Source organism: Chelmon rostratus, chromosome 5 (assembly GCF_017976325.1).
Source record: "Chelmon rostratus isolate fCheRos1 chromosome 5, fCheRos1.pri, whole genome shotgun sequence".
Taxonomy (NCBI): domain Eukaryota; kingdom Metazoa; phylum Chordata; class Actinopteri; order Chaetodontiformes; family Chaetodontidae; genus Chelmon; species Chelmon rostratus.
The window spans coordinates 1,357,317-1,377,368 of record NC_055662.1 but is presented as its reverse complement, the minus strand read 5'-3'; the positions used below and the strand labels follow the sequence as shown (position 1 = coordinate 1,377,368).

The window sequence follows — 20,052 nt, the reverse complement described above, 5'->3', positions numbered from 1 at the left end:
ATGCCTGTGCTTGGAGTAGGAAGAGGAATCCCTCTCCTTCCTTCTTTTTCTCCAGGTCCTGTTGAGTCCTTTTCTCCAGCCTCTGAGCAACAAGCAGTCCAACACGCTCAGACTTCCCACACAGGTAGGGAAACTAATGAATGAATGATTATTTATTACATTATACATATATATTTTATGTGTGTGTGTGTGTGTGTGTATACATACACATATTTATTATTACATGCACTTAGTGCTTCACATCAAAATAGACATAAAATGAACATAACATGCTAAAAATGGTAGATGGAAAATCACAGTTGAAGTGCGCTGTAGCCACCTTGCCGCAGGAAATGGTATAGCAGCGGTTGGCGGCCCCGTTGAAGTCCTCTAGTGTGATTTGGAATCAGCTGGTAATACCGCATACAGCGGGAATATTTGCGGAAGCTTAAACGGTATCAGAATTGGATACTGTCCAACCCTACCTTTAGCTCAGTAAATGTGGATACTCAGCTTTCATCAATGTTCTAAAAAATATCCGTCCCAAAAATGTAAAGACAAAAAAGTTTCAATGCAATGTGTGTTTGCTATTCCAATTTTCTCATGTGGTACCTGATTATTTACGTACAAGTATTTTATGTTAATATGAGTGAGAAGAAGTAGAAAAAGTACTAGATTCTAAAGTGAAAGTAATGTGAAGGAGCCAAGCCCCCGATGCCCACCACTCCAGAAGTGCTGGAGCTTTCCACTGTTGCACCAGCAAAGATGGAGCTGAAAATGGAAGCCGTCTGGTGAGTTCACATATCTGTAAACCATTATTCACTGAAGTTTTACATAAATGTCACACTCAGTACGATGTAGTAACAGACAGCATGTTGTGCTGAATGAATCATTTGTGCTTGTGTATTCTCCTCTGGTCAGTGAGCCACCTGATAAGGCTGGAATAAAAGGAACTCCTGTAACCATTGGCTCAAACCACATCCCGATTCTTTGCAAGAATGAAGCTGTGTATCAGTACCATGTTACATTCACGTAAGTACCGTGTCATTAATGTGTGTTTGCTCTATTTAGCAACCACTCAACAAAAATAGCTGATGGAAAAAGAATGTGTGAAGTTTAAGCCACCATTTCCAGTCTTCTAATGTTGATAGTTAATTCATTTGTGGACCATGATGTGAAACAGAAATAGACATAGACAACCAAAGATAAAATTACACTGAAGCATTACTGTCAATAAAATCCCAGATAAGCTTTGTGCCACAAGGCTATTCCAAAGTAATCATTCGTTGAATGGACATTGTCATTTGATTGTGTTAAATTGGACTGAAAGTACCGCAAATATTCATGAAAGTCATGTGTATTTTCATTATTCCAGTCCAAATGTTGAATCGATGAGAATGCGCTTTGGCATGATGAAGGATCACCGCTCGACCACAGGGGAAGTAGTAGCTTTTGATGGCTCCGTCCTCTACCTGCCTGTTAAGCTTAATGAGGTTGGTATCATAGCTATTAGTTGTGTGGCTAATTGTGTCATTTCCTTTGTGGTTTCTAATTGATTTTAGTTGTGTATGTAGCTGACTGAGTTCCAACAAAGGTCTAATACGACTGCAAAGTGGTTGTTTGGCAGTTTGAATGGCTTGAATTTTCATAGTGCAGAACTGTAGAGTGCACAATGTAAACTTAACACTGGAGACTTTGACTTTGACTTTGTTGTCTGTTAATTTCTTCTCTGTTTACAGCCCAAAATGCAGCTCGTAGTGTGCATCATGGTCGGCAACAGAGACGATCTCTACAGTGCCATCAAGAAGCTCTGCTGTGTCAAAAATCCCATCCCATCCCAGGTTTGCAATGTTTATCAAGTGTTTCCTCATGGCTGGTTTCATTTTCTGTAAGTGTTTTCTCCCAGTTCAAAGTGAAGGTTTTTGTCCTTTTTCTAACATCTTTGTCGTCAGGCTATCAATGTGCAGACAATTTCCCATCAGCACAAGTTGAGTGTTGCCCAAAAGATACTCCTGCAGATAAACAGCAAGTTAGGAGGAGAGCTGTGGACTGTCAGTGTCCCTCTGGTGAGTGTCATGTCTTACAAGAGCAGGAAGAAACTCCTTATCTACTGGGGCTGTGGACAGTTTGGGGAAAAATATCTTAAATGGGATTTTTCTGACCAGTAATGTGGTAGGTACTGATGATTAAGCATAACATTGCATAATTAACAATACCTTCTAAAAACAAATCCTATTCAAACTGCAGTCATGTTGGAACAGCAGTAGATGTGCATAGATGTGGTTCTTATGAAAATAATAAGTGCAGTCAGTAGGGAAACAATGAATGTCTGTCTGACTTAACCAGAAACACTTGATGGTGGTTGGAGTTGATGTGCACCATGACACCAGCAAAGCTCATCAGTCAGTCATGGGCTTTGTCGCAAGTATAAACAGGTAAACCTCTTCCCGTCTGTTTCGGTTCTCTTTTGGGTTTAGTGTTTTCTCACTGGTTTATCATAATGGATTCACATGGAGCTCAAAGTGCAAAGTTATAGTATTCATTTCACTTCCTGCCTACTAGTCCAACTTCTACCTTCTTGCCAAATACAGTCTCTTCAGATTTTAAGGTTGCATCTGCAGAAAATCTACTTGAACATCCCGAAATATAAACACATTCAGTCTCCAAATGAATGCTAAAAATGCTGCACAGAGTAACCATGTATTTCAACGTTTGTCATGCAAGATCTGTGGTAAAAGTGGCAATTTAATCTTAATTGAAATGCATTTGTTTTTTTCTTGTCCAGCTCACTGACCCGCTGGTACTCCAGAGTAACTTTCCAGACACCCACCGAGGAGCTGATCAGTGGCTACAGAGTTTGCTTTCTGGCCGCACTGCAGAAGTACTACGAGGTAAGTGCTACCAGCATACAGTACATAAAATGTCTTGTAATCCATGCCCCCTTCTCTCTAAACCACACCCATCCCTTTCAGCCAAGACTCACAGATGGGGACGGACCTTCCCTCCCTTGTCTTCTCAGCTGGTTCAGCGTCTCAGTGAACTCGCCAGTGAGCATGAGTGGCACACCATAACCTCAATGAACCACTGGCCTTTGTGTATGTTCTTTTGTGCAGATGAACCACAACTTGCCAGAGAAGATTGTGGTGTATCAAGATGGTGTGTCACACGGTCAGCTGATGATGGTGGAGCAGTACGAGATCCCACAGTTGTTGAAAAGCTTTGAGAATTTCCCCAGCTATGAGCCCAAGCTGGTCTTCATTGTGGTCCAGAAGCACATCAGCACCACCCTCTACTCCTGCACTGCAAACAACATTGGCACACCTTCAGCTGGAACTGTTCTGGATCACACCCTCACTCAAAAACACTGGTCAGTCTTAGTTTATGCAAGTGACTGAGTTGTCAGTAGATCCTCTTTTAAGATCTTAGTTTTATTCCAATTTGAAGGCCTGTCAGATGCCAAAATGTTACACAGCTGGTTGTTTTTGGGTATGATTTAAAAATTTTACCCAAAAACGAATTTAATTTTCAAATCCTAAGAAACAATCACAACAGCAGTAAAATTAGCATGACGCTACAAATTGTTCCACTTGGAACGTGCCCTTCATGTGTTGGATTGTCCAACAAATGCATTGAAAGCTGACATTAACCCCTTGACGCCTGAATTTATTTAGAATTATATTAAAAAATTAATTCTTTGTGTTTTTGCTTTCAAATTGATCCGAAATTAAAAGGAGTTTGTTCATTTTTCTGTTGCACATACAATAGATATAAATTTAGGTCGGTTCACCAACTAGAATAGGGTTCAGACAAACAGTATATGTATTTCAATGCTTAAATGCAGTAAAAACATCTTTTTTGTGTATTCAAAATTCATTTATTTCATCAAAACAGAAACAAAATTGTCTTACAAGCATTACATAGTAACAACAATTAGAACAGGGGTTCATTCACTTTGACCGGTCCGACGAGAAACCAGTGCTTGCAAAAGGTTCCTAGGTGTGTGTTGAATATGCACAAACTGGCATTAGAGGAATGCATGTACGATTCAGCTAGGATGCGAATTCGCGACAATCGGCATTAAGGGGTTAAACACTGAGCTTTGGTAAAAGGTGAGTGAGTTTCATCTCTTGTGCAGAATGGCCATACATAAGTTGATTGTTATTTGGGGGAGGGGGGTTCACCATGTGTCAGCATGATGCTTACTGTTAAAAGACAGTTTTAGGCCACACACACAGCTGTTTTGGACTGAGGTGGCTCCAGTCTGACTGTGGTCTAATTTGTGTGCAGTTTGAATGTAACACAGGAAGAGAATTTATGTGAGCATATCAAGAAAATATTGAACTTCTTAAAGGAAGGTGTAAGAGAGAAAGTAGCTCAGCATTGTATGAGCAGCCCAGCACAGTAGAGGAGGAGGGGCACAGGTTTTTATCTTTTCTGCCTGTGTACATCCAAAAGCCTGCAACACCATCTCCTGGCAGCAGTCGTAAATATCTGCACTTTGGTGAGGAGCCATCAAAGACCTGGGGTCCGTTTCACAAAGCAGGTTCAACAAACTCTGAGTGTAACCCTGAACTCTGAGTTGATCTACTCTGAGATAGGAAACTCTTGAGTTTTCGATTCCACAACAGCAGATTTGAGTTAGTTTGATTAACTCAGAGTAGGTTCACCTCGAGTTAAGCGCGTGCACCGCAACTTTAAAAAGACAGCATCAATGGAACCCCGATTTGAGGAGTCACCATGGCAACGGGTAAGCGGAAGGCTGCCTACTTCACGCCATTGGAAATTAGACATTTTAATGCGCTCATACAGCGAATATGAACACGTTTTTAGACGGAAGTCCAACACCGCTGCAGCTGCGAAGGAGAGGGAGACGGCGTGGGAGAACATTGCTGCTCGGGTCAATGCGTGAGTATAAATGTAGTCCTTTGAAATCACAATAATATTACAGGGCAAAACTGCTTGAATGGTTGCCTATTAATTTATTTCATTTAGGTGCAATCCCGCGGGGGAGAAGCGCACTTGGCAGCAGCTTAAAATGAAATATAAAAACATGGTTCAAACAGGTAAGACCTCGGCATGATCTCATGGAGGTAGCTACCTCATTTTGATCATGTTTTACATTGTAAAGTAAATATTAAGTGGCTCCCTTTCATTGTAAAATTGGTTATATTGTGTTCATATAATGTTTTGTTTTTGTTAACGAATGAAATAAAATTTAAAAATGAGAAGAAGTGTTCTCATCTATGTCATGTTATGTTAAATAATTATAGCCTATATTTAAACTAACACAGACTTTTACTCAGCTAACAGAAAGAAGGCAGATGCACGAAGAACGGGTGGTGGCCTAGAACCGATAACTGTCTGGAAAAGCAAGAACATCGTGGTTTGATAACTATCTACTGACGAATATTTAATTCTCTGCGCAGTATCGCTGCACCTTCATCCACGGGATCATGATCAAAAGGACATGCCATGTTAGCGAAAAAAAGTCACCACCTACTGTGACTAATGGACTTCCACTGACTGATATTTTTGATGATTTTTTTTAATAACAGACGGCAGAACTCGTCTGCCGACTGAATGAATGAATGAAGAAGTGAAATACGGTGTGTGGTTGAAAGAGGGCGGAGACACAGAGAAACTCGAGGTTTCTTGAGTAAAACCTGGTCCCGACCAGGTTAGGTTCATAGAGTCAGTTACTGCGGTAAGTTACTGCGGTAACTGACTCAGAGTTTAACTTACCTCTGTCTGTGAAACAGGCTTGAGTTACCCCTCTTTCTCTGGTTTGACTTACCTTCCTATGTGAAACGGAAAACTCAGAGTTTCCCTCATTTCAGGGTTAACATACTCGGAGTTTTCAGTAAACCTGCTTTGTGAAACAGACCTCTGGAGTATTTGCTGTTTCTAACACCAGTTTTTCTGTTGTTGTTTTGTTTTTTTGTTCAGGGTGGACTTCTATCTGATTGCACATCAGTCACCAGGGCTGTGGACTTCCCACACACTACATCTCTTTGTACAACACAGCAAACCTCACACCAGACCATTTGCAAAGGTACTGATAACCACTAAGCATCATTTTGATGACTGGTACACATTTAAAACATCCTATATAGCAGCTGGTAAATGTGTCTTCAGTTGAACAATATTTTTGAAAGTCTTTATTAAAGTTCCTTGATGAAAAGCATGAGCTGTGGTGAAGACCACTCACAAAAAGACGACTCATTTAGTGAACATCAGCTGTCCGACTATTAGTCAGACCAAAGGGTTCCTCATTGTATATTGTAAGCATACATTCCTGTGTTTGAATAAAATAATGTAAATGTTTTACTCCTCAACAGTTTGAGATTTTTTTTTCACCATTCAGAGAACTGTATACTTAAGCATTTCCCAAACATCTGACCCTCACTGTATCCACCTGTACTCAGGTGCAGTGAGAATGTAAATGTGGCTTTAACCCCCTGAACCTCAAGCAGTTTTGGGGCATATTTTGCTTCTGTTCATTTCTATTTACTTTGGGCTCATTTTTCACTGCAACACCCAAGTCCTGCACCTTAGTACAGTCAGAACTAGTAGGAGGCAAAATTCAGAAATGTCTTCACCACAGACATGATATCACAGTTTTAATGCCATAAATCATACACAAAGAAACAAATGCAAGTTCTGTTTCTTTGATTATATATTTTACCAAAAAAAGACCTGTAGAATGAAGTGATCTTGATCTATTTTTGCATTAGATTTAGTCATTTTTCCTGACAGTAGCATTGGTAGCACACGATCTGTTCGAGTACAGTCAGAATTGTGAGAATCCAATGATAATTTCTGTTTTTGCAGTTTCTGCTGATGATAAATGGTGTCATTCTGGTGATTTTTGTAAAGAAAACATGCTTTTCAAACCTGGGGCAGGTTACAGGGTTCAGAGAGTTAATGCTGCTGCTTGTTTGGTTACTTCAAAACACATTTAACATTGTTGCTTTGGTCCCTTTCAAGGCTGACTTTCAAGATGTGCCATCTGTGCTGGAACTGGCCGGGAACAATTCGCGTTCCAGCACCGTGCAAGTACGCCCACAGACTGGCTTACCTGTCTGGCCAGTACCTGCACTCTGAGCCAGCCATCCAGCTATCAGACAAGCTCTTCTTCCTTTGAGCTGCACCAGTTACTGCCATGTGTCGCAATCTACCCCTCTGTCCTTCCCTTCAACCACGTTCCATCCCATTCTCACTCATACTCTGTCAGTTAATTCTAGTTAATTTGTGGAGTTTGTATTTGTTCTGTGTTCAAGTTTCTGTTATTTTCCTGTTTGTATTATTGTTGTCTTTTTATTTGTATTGTTGAATAAAAAGACATTTTCCTAAAGGGTTGGTGTGTTGATGCATCAGTTTCCATTCTGATGTGTCATGCCCATTCAAGCCGGGTGGGGGGGCACCTGTCCCGCCAGTTTTAATGGTTTTGTTATACTTTTAGATAATAACTTGTAATCTTTTTAGAATATGTAGTTGTGATTATTTTATGAGACAAACTTATTCTGGTTATTGTCATAGATCTTACCTCAAACAGTCTCAACACACTGTTTGTTTCTTCCAGAAGTTGTAGGATGAAATCGGTTCCCAACAGCAGGTAGGCGGACAAACACAGCACAGAGGAGCAGACACTGGTTGTGTGGTGTCAGCACAATCTAATCTGTGCTTCCACTGTCCTGTGCTTTAAAATATAGTCAACATGTTGGCAGGTCTCCCTTTCTTCTGTGGCTGTATATGTTCTCTAACTTAATTTGCATTGTTGATATAGTCTTTTAATGGGTATTTAGGCACCTTAGTTGGCTGAAGCAGACAAGTTTGAGCTCTTTGAAAAGTGGCAGCAGTGTATAAGTGCCATTTTCAATCATTGTAACAGTGCAAATCTCTCAAATATACAGTTCAGTATTAACCCTACTATAAAGTTAGACTTTACTGAAACAAAAACTTTCAATGAAGTTTTAAAATAATCCCCTACGCTAAGAAACAAAAGTGTCCAAAGCCTTGGTTCCCAGCCTGCAAGCCTACAGTCTGCACCTCTCAGCCTGCTAGCATCCAGCTCCCAAAGTCCAATCTACATCTGGTCCTACTGGCATCAAACCAGCCTCAAGCAAGCTAGCTCCCAGCCTGGATCCCGGCCTGCTGTTCTCCAGTCTGCTAGCTTTCAGCCAGCTGGCCCTCAGCCTGCTTCCCAGCAAGCAGCTAGCCTCCAGCCCTCGCGAGCAACCGGACCGAGAGCTTCGGGGTTCGGGTTCATGAGCTTGCAGCTTGCCAGTCTTGACCCCGTCCATCCAGATCCTGCATTCCCTGCACCCCAGAAGCGTTACATGGAGTAACTGTGGGAGCCACCCTGACGAGCAGCGGTCACCCTGCATGTGACTGGCCTTGACATTTTCACGGGTTTCCATGGAGGACACAGAAGGTGACATGGGGTGCATCTCATTTCTCTTAACGCTCGTGTCCTGGCTCCTCGAGCCTCGCTCGAACCGGAAGTACTTCTGGTCCGGCTGTCCAAAGCAGCAGATCGGAGCCGCGAAAGTACAACTGCAGCTCTATTAGTTCAGAGTGAAAAAACGTCAGGCTCTGACGAAAAATATGTGATATCGTCTTTTTCATAAGGGGATGTAGCTCAGTGGTAGAGTGCATGCTTTGCATGTATGAGGCCCCGGGTTCAGTCCCAGGCATCTCCATATTCAAGGTACAATATCTTTACCTGTGTTAACCTAAGCTTGTAGTTAAGTTGTATGTGGGTCCATAATCAGACAATTATAAAACATCAGGATGTACCAGACTATTAAACATTTATAGAAGATTATAATGCATCACTTGGACACAGTAATTAATCAGTATTTGGGCAGACAAAAACAAACAAGGAAAGAGAGAGACAACACAATAACTGTTGTGTGGAGGCAAAATGTCCTCCATGTTTATTATGTTTATTTGCACTTCTGTCTGCTCACACCTACCCAACAACAAAAAAAGTGTTGTGTTTCTTGCACTTTGATGGGTTTGTGTGTTTTTATGAAGTGCAGATTTACATCAAAGCAACAAACAATTTACAACAAAGCAAAGTTCTTCACTCAGTTAAATACGTTAAATAGGAGGAACATGTAACTGAGAGTAAAATCTGTGTTTCAAAAGAGTTGCACTGCAGTATGTGTTTTCAGTACTTCAAAGACATAACCTCTTTTAGAATGAGTTTTTCTGCACTGCAAAAAGACATTCACACGTTCAATTACTGACATTTCCATTTAGATCCAACACTGTGGCTACACCGATGCAGATGAGCTTGATTTTGTGTGACCTTATCACAAAAGATTAGAACCAAACCAAACGATAGTTAACCTAAATAACATCTCAATCGGCTATGGGTTGATACAGAAAGTATTCATCTGTGGCTCTGAGTAAACAAAGGTTGAGGTCGTGCGATTGAGATAATGAAGTTTAAGATAACATGAGAAACTGCTTGGCTTCTGTTGTAAGGTAGCAAAATAGCTTGTTTCAAAGTAAGCAGCCTAAAGCTCATTTAAGTTATATTATATGTGATATTATATGGATAAAGCTCAGACTGATATTTGCGAGAAAACATTTCCATCCATCATGTTTAACCACTTCAGTGGCTTCTATAACTGCATAAACTGCATCAATAACTGGATCAAACTGTCTGGTCGGCCTGGAGGCCGGACATCCTCCGGCCCTGCTACTGTGTGTTGAGTTGTTTTTTTTATTTTTATTTTTTTTGTGCATGTAAAGCATCTGCCAAGATGTAAAGCCCAAAGTCCATGCCAAAGGGAGTTACCCTCCTACAGATAACACTGCTCCTGAACTGCCTGGAATTCCTACTTAGTTTGAATGGGCATGATGCATCTGACAGGTACCAATACTAACAGACACCGATGCGTAAAATGCACCATAACTTTGGGAAAATGTCTTTTTATTCAACAATACAAATAAAAAGACAACAACAATACAAACAGGAATGTAACAGAAACTTGAATACAGAAAAAAATACAAACTTCACAAATGAACTAGAATTAACTGACAGAGTATGAGTGAGAATGGGATGGTTAAATATCTGCAGGGCTAATGGCGATGAATGTGTTTAAGCACGTGGGAACGTGGTTGAAGGGAAGGACAGAGAGGCAGATTGTGACATGTGGCAGTAATTGGTGCAGCTCAAACTTGCATGGTTCCTGGACAGTTCCAGTACCAATGGCACACCTTGAAAGCCAGCCTTGAAAGGGACCAAAGCAACAATGGTAAATGTGTTTTTAAGTAACCAAAGAAGCAGAAACGGTAAAAAGAGAAATTATCGTTGGATACTCACATTTCTGACTGTACTTGAACAGATCATGATACTGTAACCCTAAGAAGGTGGTTTGGCTCGAGCGTCTTCAGGGCTGTGGGTCTGGCGGCTTACAGTTATCTTTATTGTGAGTTATTGTTAGGTTTTGCTATTTTCCATGCTAATACATCACCAACACGGCAGGACAGTTCAGCTCATCAACCAAGGCTAACCACGCTCTCATCTCATACGCTCTCTGTGTATCCCCCTAATCTGCAGTACCAACACAAGAAAAGTAGGAACTAACACGTGGACATACAAGAGGGCAAGGAGTAAATGTAAAATAACAAAATATCTGACTTATTAATTAATTAAATAATATGTATGGCACAACATAAATGAATACCAAAATAAATGTAAATGTATATAATTAGAAACAAATCTGTTATACTACCAGTGCTTCCATCAGGAAAAATCATCAAATCTATTGCAAAAGTAGATCAAGATCACTTTATTCTGCAGGTCTCATTTAAAATTCAGCCAAAGAGCGTTTGCACTAACCAGTTCTTGTAAACATGTAATTCTGAGCTCATCAGTACATGAAACACGCTGATCCTGGTTTGAATGTTCACTCATAAAAAGAGCTCTTTTGATTAACCTGTAACATTCACTGGAAAAGCTTTAGCATATCACACATCACTCATAGCTTTCTGAACACTGAAGATGTCTTGCCCTTCGGGCTGGCTTGAAGTTGGCTCCTCAGATATCGTGTCACAGAAAGCAGAGGACAAATAATAATAGTCAATCTGGATAAGGACTAAAGCACCAATTTCTTAAGTAAGTGATCATATATTTAAAGAGTGAAAGCGAGACCTACGTCTTGACTTGTGGTTTCTCCCGCTTAAGGCTATTTAGCAGACGACGAACAGGTGGGTTTTCGAGCAGGTTGATGGTAGATGGATCCAAACAGCACAGATGAAATTGAATACCAGAATGGTTTTAACTATTGTGAAGCAACAGAAAAACTTCAAAGAGTTACACGTTGTTTGTAACTGAGCTCATCTTCAGGGAGAAGTAAGGGGTCTCTTCTGCTTCAGCTCTACGATCCAAACGTGGGCTGCCACCTACAGGGAGCCTCCATGTGAATCTAACATCATGTAAATATTTCTGTGTATTCCTGTAATGTTATATTATTTAAAGGCTGCTGGACACTGTGAGACTTGACTGCAGCTTTTTGTCAGTGTCCCTGCTGATCCGAACCTTTGCATCCGAAACACAGTTCATCTCAAACTGTAACATTCCTGTCATGTTTCCTGTTTTATTTTTGTAACTCTACCTCTTGTGTCATTCCAGTTTCCTGTGTTTCCCCGCCTCTCATCAACCCCACCTGAGGCCACTTACTCACCTGCCCCTGATTAGCCTCCCTCCCTTCCCTTTGTGTATACATCCCCACCAGTTCCACATGTCTCTGCCAGATCGTCTTTGTTCCTAGTGATATTTCCTTGTGCTTAGCTACGTTTGGCTTCCAGTGTTTGTTGAATTTCCCTGCCTTAGTTTTTGAAGAGTTTTGCCTTTTTCCTGTCTGTATTGTTTGCCTTCGTGTTTGGCTTTTTTTGATAACTCAGTAAAGACAGTGATTTTTGTTTCAACTGCTACCTGCCTCCTGTGTTTTTCTCTGCGTCTGGGTCTGAGCTCACCAGGGCCATCACAGTACGATCTGGCCATGTCAGACCCAGCAGAGAATGACGCTCTCCGTGCTGCTCTCCAGTCGCAAGGGCAGCGACTGAAGGACCATGAACAGGTGATGAACAAGTTGGGCGGAGGTGTTCAAGAGCTTCATGTACGCCAAGATGCCTTCCAGAATGCCATGAAGGAGCAGCTTCTCGCACTCACAACCCAGCTCCAGCAGTGTTTAACGCTTCTTGGCAAGCAAGCTCCGGCAGAGGCTGCCTCTACTCCGCCTGCCCCCCCTGCCTCCACAGCCACGCCTGATCCCCAGCCGGTCCTTCGCCATGAACCACGTGCTCCACCCATTGAAAGGTATGACGGTGACCCTGAGACCTGCCGCTCCTTTCTGACTCTCTGCTCTCTAACATTTGGCCTCCAACCATCAGCGTTTCCCACTGACCATTCCCGTGTTGCCTTCATGATCACCAACCTCACTGGAAGAGCACGGGAGTGGGCTACTGCGGAATGGGACAGACAGTCACCTGTATGCCAGTCTGAGGAGACTTTTTCTGCTGCCCTAAAAAGGGTTTTTGGACATTGCACCCCTGGTCGAGAGGCAGCCCGGGGTTTGTTGGCTCTTAAACAGGGCAACAGTCGTGTTGCTGACCACGCCATTCGCTTTCGGACTCTGGCTGCTGACAGCGAATGGAACACTCAGTCTCTGTCTGACACATTCCTGCATAGCCTGTCTAATGAAATTAAGGATCACCTCGCTCCACTTGATTTGCCCTCAGACTTTGATGCTCTTGTTGCCCTAGCCATCAAAATTGATAATCGCTTGTTTGACAGAAGGAGAGAAAAGACTCAGGCTGAGAGGAGAACCCCCGGCCACTGGGGGCAGCCCACCTCCTGGTCTCCAACCAAGCTTCATTCCAGTTTTTCTGGGAGCTCCAGGGGGGAAGTTACAGCATCTCCTGGGGAAAAGGAGGAACCTATGCAGGTGGGCCGAACTCAGCTTTCCCCAGAGGAGCGACAGCGCCGCTTTAGAGAGGGAAGATGCATTTACTGTGGTCTCAAAGGACATTTCCTGGCAGCTTGCCCAGTAAAAGGCAGTGCTCATCAGTAAATGGAGGGTTACTGGTGAGCAGAACTTTTTCTACAAAACCCTCCCGTGCACTTACCCAGGCCCATATTTCATCTCCTGTGGTTTCCCTGGAATTGGCTGCTTTCGTGGACTCCGGAGCTGATGAGAACTTTATGGATCAAGGCCTCGCTCGCCAGCTCCAGCTGCAACTCAAGCCTCTCCCCTCCCCCCTGGTGGCCCACGCCCTTGATGGTCGTCTCCTCTGTCATGTGTCACTCCAGACTCCAGCTCTCGCCCTCCTCATGTCAGGTAACCATTCAGAGACTATTTCTTTTTACATCATTGACTCTCCTGAACTTCCTCTCATTCTTGGTTTTCCGTGGCTGACTAAGCACAATCCGCATATAGACTGGGCTACTGGCACCATCCTGGGCTGGAGTAACCAATGTTATTCATCCTGTCTCCTATCTGCTGATCTCCCCAAGCCTGTTGACCCCTCCTCAGAGTTCCCTGATCTGTCTGGCGTTCCCTCTGCTTACATGGATTTGAAGGAGGTTTTCAACAAGGCTCGTGCAACTTCACTGCCTCCACACAGACCTTATGATTGTGCTATCGACCTTCTCCCTGGGACCTCCCCCCCCCAAGGGCCGCCTCTACTCCCTGTCAGCTCCTGAGAGGGAAGCCATGAAGCAATACATCCAGAGCTCCTTAACTGCTGGCATTATCCGCCCTTCTTCTTCTCCTGCTGGTGCTGGATTTTTCTTTGTGGATAAGAAGGACAAGACCCTGCGACCGTGCATTGACTACAGGGGCCTCAACGACATCACCATCAAGAACAGGTACCCCCTCCCTCTTATGTTTTCTGCCTTTGAACTGTTGCAAGAAGCCACCTTTTTTACTAAGCTCGATCTCAGAAATGCTTACCACCTTGTTCGTATTAGGGAGGGGGATGAGTGGAAGACTGCCTTCAACACTCCTAATGGCCATTATGAGTATCTGGTGATGCCTTTCGGACTCACTAATGCCCCAGCAGTCTTTCAATCCCTGGTCAATGATGTTCTTCGTGATATGCTTAACCGTTTTGTCTTTGTCTACCTGGATGATATTTTGATTTTTTCTAAGAATGAGAATGAGCATGTCCAGCATGTCCGGCAGGTTCTTCAGCGGCTGTTGGAGAATCAGCTTTTCGTCAAGGCGGAGAAATGTGAGTTTCACCAGCAGTCAGTCTCTTTCCTGGGGTTCATTGTGTCACCTGGAAGTATCCAAATGGATCCTGCCAAGGTTAGTGCAGTGGTTGAGTGGGCAACACCCTCTGACCGCAAGCAGGTGCAGAGATTCTTGGGGTTTGCTAACTTCTACCGACGCTTTGTCAGGAACTACAGCTCCATAGCAGCCCCTTTACATGCCCTCACTTCTCCTGGTTCTAAGTTTCAGTGGAACACTCAAGCAGAAGAGGCCTTCAATACCCTGAAGCAACGGTTCACCTCCTCACCCATCCTCTCCATGCCGGACCCCAAGCTTCAGTTCATCGTTGAGGTTGATGCCTCAGATGTGGGGGTCGGGGCGGTGCTTTCTCAACGCTCTCTCAAAGACAATAAGGTTCACCCATGTGCTTTCTTTTCTAGAAAACTGTCCAAAGCAGAGAGAAATTATGATGTGGGTAACCGGGAGTTGTTGGCTGTAAAGTTGGCCTTGGAGGAGTGGAGACACTGGCTGGAGGGGGCTGAACAGCCATTCCTAGTATGGACGGACCATAAGAACCTGGAATACATCAGAACAGCCAGGAGGTTGAACTCTCGTCAAGCCAGGTGGGCCCTGTTTTTTACCCGTTTCAACTTCACCCTGTCTTATCGCCCCGGCTCCAGGAACACCAAACCTGATGCCCTCTCCCGCCAGTTCGAACCTGATGACCTTCCTAGGTCTCCCTCTACCATTCTGCCTGCTGCCTGTGTGATTGGAGCTGTGACTTGGGACATTGAGAGTGAGGTGAGGCAAGCACTGGAGGGGGCTAAAATTCCGGAGGGATGTCCTCAGAACCTCCTCTTTGTCCCTATCCCACTTCGTCCACGGGTGCTGCAATGGGCTCATGCCTCCAGGCTGAGCTGCCATCCAGGGGTGAGTCGGACGGTCAGTCTGCTTAAGCAGCGATTTTGGTGGCCTTCCTTAGTGGAGGATGTGGGGGAATTTGTCTCTGCCTGTTCTGTTTGTGCCCAGAATAAGACCTCACGACAACGACCGCATGGGCTGCTCCGCCCTCTCCCAGTACCCCGACGACCCTGGTCCCACATATCGTTGGACTTTGTCACGGGCTTGCCCCCCTCCGAAGGTAACACCGTCATACTCACCATTATCGATCGCTTTTCCAAAATGGCACACTTTGTTCCCTTGGCCAAACTCCCCTCTGCTAAGGAGACGGCACAGGTCATGTTGTCTCATGTGTTTCGTCTGCATGGCTTGCCACAAGATGTTGTTTCAGATAGAGGGCCTCAGTTTGCCTCCCGGTTCTGGAAGGAGTTCTGCCGACTGATTGGTGCCACAGCCAGCCTCTCCTCTGGTTTTCATCCACAATCTAATGGCCAGACAGAACGTTACAATCAGGAACTCGAAACAGCTCTCAGATGCTTAGTCTCCCATAATCCATCCCTGTGGAGTGAACAGTTGGTATGGATTGAGTATGCTCATAACGCACTTCCTGTTTCTGCCACTGGTCTGTCCCCCTTTCACTGTGTTTATGGGTACCAGCCACCTCTGTTTCCAGACCAAGAGGGTGAGGTTGCCGTCCCATCTGCTCAGGCCCTGGTCCGTCGTTGTCACCTTGCATGGAAGAGGGCTCGGGCAGCTCTTCTTCGGGCCTCAGGACGTTACAAGAAGGAGGCTGACAAACGGCGTACTCCGGCTCCTCGTTACCGTGTGGGACAGAGGGTTTGGCTCTCCACTCAAGACCTGCCTCTCCGTGTGGAAAGTCGCAAGTTGGCTCCCAGGTTTGTTGGCCCCTTCCCCATCTCCAAGATCATTAATCCTGTGGCTGTGCAATTATGTCTTCCCAGAACCATGAAAGTGCATCCCACCTTTCATGTCTCCAAAATCAAACCTGTGAAAACCAGTCCCTTGGTCCCCGCCTCCAAACCCCCTCCGCCCGCCCGGGTCATCGATGGAGGGCCTGCTTTTACTGTGAAGCGCCTGCTGGCGGTCCGCCGCAGGGGTAGAGGTTGCCAATACCTGGCTGATTGGGAGGGATATGGTCCTGAAGAGAGGTCCTGGGTCCCGTCTAGGGACATCCTGGATAAGTCCCTCATAAGGGATTTTCACAAGCGTCATGCAGACCAGCCTGGGACGTCTGGAGCCGTCCATTAAAGGGGGGGGGTACTGTAACATTCCTGTCATGTTTCCTGTTTTATTTTTGTAACTCTACCTCTTGTGTCATTCCAGTTTCCTGTGTTTCCCCGCCTCTCATCAACCCCACCTGAGGCCACTTACTCACCTGCCCCTGATTAGCCTCCCTCCCTTCCCTTTGTGTATATATCCCCACCAGTTCCACATGTCTCTGCCAGATCGTCTTTGTTCCTAGTGATATTTCCTTGTGCTTAGCTACGTTTGGCTTCCAGTGTTTGTTGAATTTCCCTGCCTTAGTTTTTGAAGAGTTTTGCCTTTTTCCTGTCTGTATTGTTTGCCTTCGTGTTTGGCTTTTTTTGATAACTCAGTAAAGACAGTGATTTTTGTTTCAACTGCTACCTGCCTCCTGTGTTTTTCTCTGCGTCTGGGTCTGAGCTCACCAGGGCCATCACACAAACCTGAGTATTATCTCTGAGTATTATCTGTGTTTGTCAATTCACCCATGAGCTCAACGTTAGTCCTCTACACAGATCTCTACAGATCGTGAGTCGCGAGTCGTGAATGACTTCAAGGTCTCCACCAAAGATTATGTCGACTTTACTCAGATATTTAAAGCTTCCACTTTGATAAAAGTACTAACTTAGCTATGCTTCATTATGTATTATGACAGCTGCTGTAAAGGAGGAAACGTGTTGTGGAGGGAAAATAAAGAAAGACTGTGCTGTTGAGACCGCATGGCTATTAAGTTACACTGAAAACAGAAAGGTTAGTGTAACTGTCAGCTATCAATTATGGGGCTATGTGATGTTAACGATAATTAACAAGACATTTTGACACGTTTTTTCACCAGCTTGCCCCTGTCTTTATTAAAGTACCTGAATTTATCTGTAGTGGCACTCTGTGTCTTCAAAGTTCGTGTGTCACCTTTGCAGCTTGTCTACAACCAGTATTGAATCACTCGACTGAAACCAAGTCTTCCTTTTATGCTTTTTACTTAACAAACTTAAATACACATTTTACAGAAAATGAAAGGGTTACAAATCGTTTCAGTACGGTCAAAAAACTGTGTTGCTTCCTTCGCGTCCAGCTGCAATCTGCCTTGACACCCATGCAAGCAGAATTAAAAAGTATTAAAGTATTAAAACGTATGACGCATTACGTAATGAAAGCCAAAATGACATTTCACAGTAAAAGTTTCTCTTCAAATCAACTAAGATATGTATTCCCATGAAACATATAATACACATCATGAATTTCCCAAAACCAAACCAAGCATATTTATACATTTTCAACCAAATTATCATACTCTACAAATTCCCCATCAATTGGCTCTTACATTATCCATTCATGAACTTGTCATGGCCTGGGTTTTGTCACTTCCTGTTTTATGTTGAAGGTTCACCTTATGTGTCCTCTTTTGTTTTACTTCCTGTGTTTTCCCTCCTTAGTGATTGATTTGTTTCACCTGTGTCTCATTAGCTGTCCTCCCCTGGGTAGTGTTTTTCCCTCAGTCATTGTCAGGTTGTCATCTTTGTTCCTTGCGTCAAGCCTGTGAGTCTATGTGATTGTTCTCTAGTGATTCCTGTGATTTTGAACTTTTGCCTTGTTTTTTCACCTGGACCTTTTGTTCGATTTTTGGATTTGGTTTCTTCTAGCAGATTTGTTCTCCTGTTTGGACTTTTTGCTTTTGGAATTACAATTTAGCTTGTTCCTTCCCGTAAGCCCTTTTGCTATTTTCTTTTGTTATTAAACCCCCACGTGTCTGCATTTGGGTCTATCCTTGTTCACCTGTGACCCTAACCTTGTCAGTTCGACGTGACCTAACATAAACCCAGCAGACATGCACCAGTGGCCCCTATTCTGGGGGACGCGACTGGCCATCGAGCCAGTTCCCACCAGGAGGAAGCAGGGTCCCTGACGTCAACATGCTATGCTGTGACACGACTCCTCATCCTTACCCCTGCCAGCTCCTGCCCTTGTGTCAGCTAGCTATCGGCCTGCTAGCCTCCTGCCCTTATCTCCTGTGTCCGAGCTGCAGCTGCTGCCGCCACCGCCTCTTGTGCCCGAGCTTCCCTCGTCCCTGGTGCCACAACTGCAGCGATTCACTGTGTCAGAGCCGCAGCCATCTCCTGGGTCCATCTCCCCCCCGCAGTCTCCCCAGAAAATTACAAATGATGGTAACTGACACAGGATTTATCAAAGCACACCAAATACATTCATGTTCTAAAGTTTGTTTGATGAATCCATCTTTTAAAAAGCACAATTTTCTTAATGTTACTGTACTGTTACTCTATCAAAAACTTAAAACACCATGTTCAAAACTTGGACTTGAATTGTGACTTGCTGGTCTTGACATCGGTCCTGAACTGGGACTTCACAGCTAAAAGAATGACTTTGTCCCGCCTCTGAGGACCAGTGTTTTATGTAAGAACACACACACAAAGCTTAGCAGAGGTAGCACATGCAGGTGCTGTGATATGTCTGTGATAAATGTCATTCTTCAGTATTTTAACCACTGATAAAGCTAAAATAGTTTAAGTGGCATTTGACTTACAGTGAAACATTAAACACTACATTCAAGAACTGAATGGACAGAAAATCTGACATCTACGATAAATACAGCCACTGGAGGATTTTGCTGTTTTATTTTGTATTAATTCAAAATGAGCATCAGGTGGTTCCTGAAATCACAAACAGTCTGTCTTCAGCCCGTTGACCCTGGTGTTGTCCTCTGTAACAGGAGGCATCTGAAGGTTCTGCTGATCTGACAAAATAAAAACCATGAGATCCTGGTACAGATGAAAGAAAGTTTCATGTATCTCTTCTGCCATGATCCAGAGTGTTAATCAACACAAACCATGTTAAGATATCAGTCAGATGATTTCCAGGTGACAAACTATCACAGCTGGGAACTTGAAACTGCTCTGTGTTATATCTAACTCAGGCTGCTGAAGCCTCACATTAACTTCAGATAAACTGTGGAATATATTTGTGCACAGAATGAGCACTGTGGATTTTGTCCCCATCAATTACATTGGACACTGACTGGGGGGCTCTAACTGATAAATATGAACAGGAAGAATGTTTACAGCAGGTAAAAACTGCAGCTGACTATTACTTAAAGACAGACTGTCTTAAAGCAGAGATTCACAATTTTTCCAGAGACCCAAATCTCAGCAGTGTTTTCAGATTGGTCAAGGCTTGTCCGTCTCCACAATTCTACAGGTGGAGACAGCAGTGTAGGTTGGTGGTGCACTAGACCAGTAAGTCCAGGTGACCTTTACATTTCAGGTCCACTTTGTTAAAGGAAATAAATGCAAATTGGAAAGTAGGACTGCAGTCACTGATGACTTGTGACACATGAAGCTTCTGTTTCATCCCAACTGGAAATACTCCTCAGAACAGCTGTGAGGTCTAAAGCCTCTCACACTCGGTCATTATGCACTCTGCAGCTGATGTAGCTGTGGATGGTGCTGCAGGTTGTGGCTCTGGACCTGCCGGTGTTGTGCTGCTCAGGGTCAGAAAAAAAGAAGAAATGAATGTGATGATTGGAAAACTGAAGGGCATAACATTAATATATATCCATACCCTGATGTGATCATGCTTTAAACTCTGAGAAGTAACAGCATTTCAATGACTCCACTCCAGTAATTTCAGAGGTTACACAACTGATACTGATGCTATTTATTTC

At 43.8% G+C, this 20,052-nt stretch overlaps 1 protein-coding gene and 1 non-coding gene across 2 annotated transcripts; both read left to right on the top strand.

Annotated features, from left to right (window-relative positions):
• LOC121607023 (piwi-like protein 2) lies at positions 1 to 7,203 on the top strand. The gene is given in 12 exon segments (XM_041937676.1): positions 1 to 124; positions 680 to 770; positions 901 to 1,011; positions 1,355 to 1,472; positions 1,719 to 1,820; positions 1,932 to 2,045; positions 2,326 to 2,414; positions 2,765 to 2,870; positions 3,093 to 3,346; positions 5,926 to 5,952; positions 5,954 to 6,031; positions 6,967 to 7,203. Coding segments are annotated over 12 exon segments (1,371 nt in total). The 3' UTR covers positions 7,124 to 7,203.
• A 1,406-nt stretch (positions 7,204 to 8,609) lies between these two features.
• trnaa-ugc lies at positions 8,610 to 8,681 on the top strand. The gene has a single exon. It is a non-coding gene; the product is annotated as a tRNA-Ala (tRNA).
• The last annotated feature ends 11,371 nt before the right edge of the window (positions 8,682 to 20,052 follow it).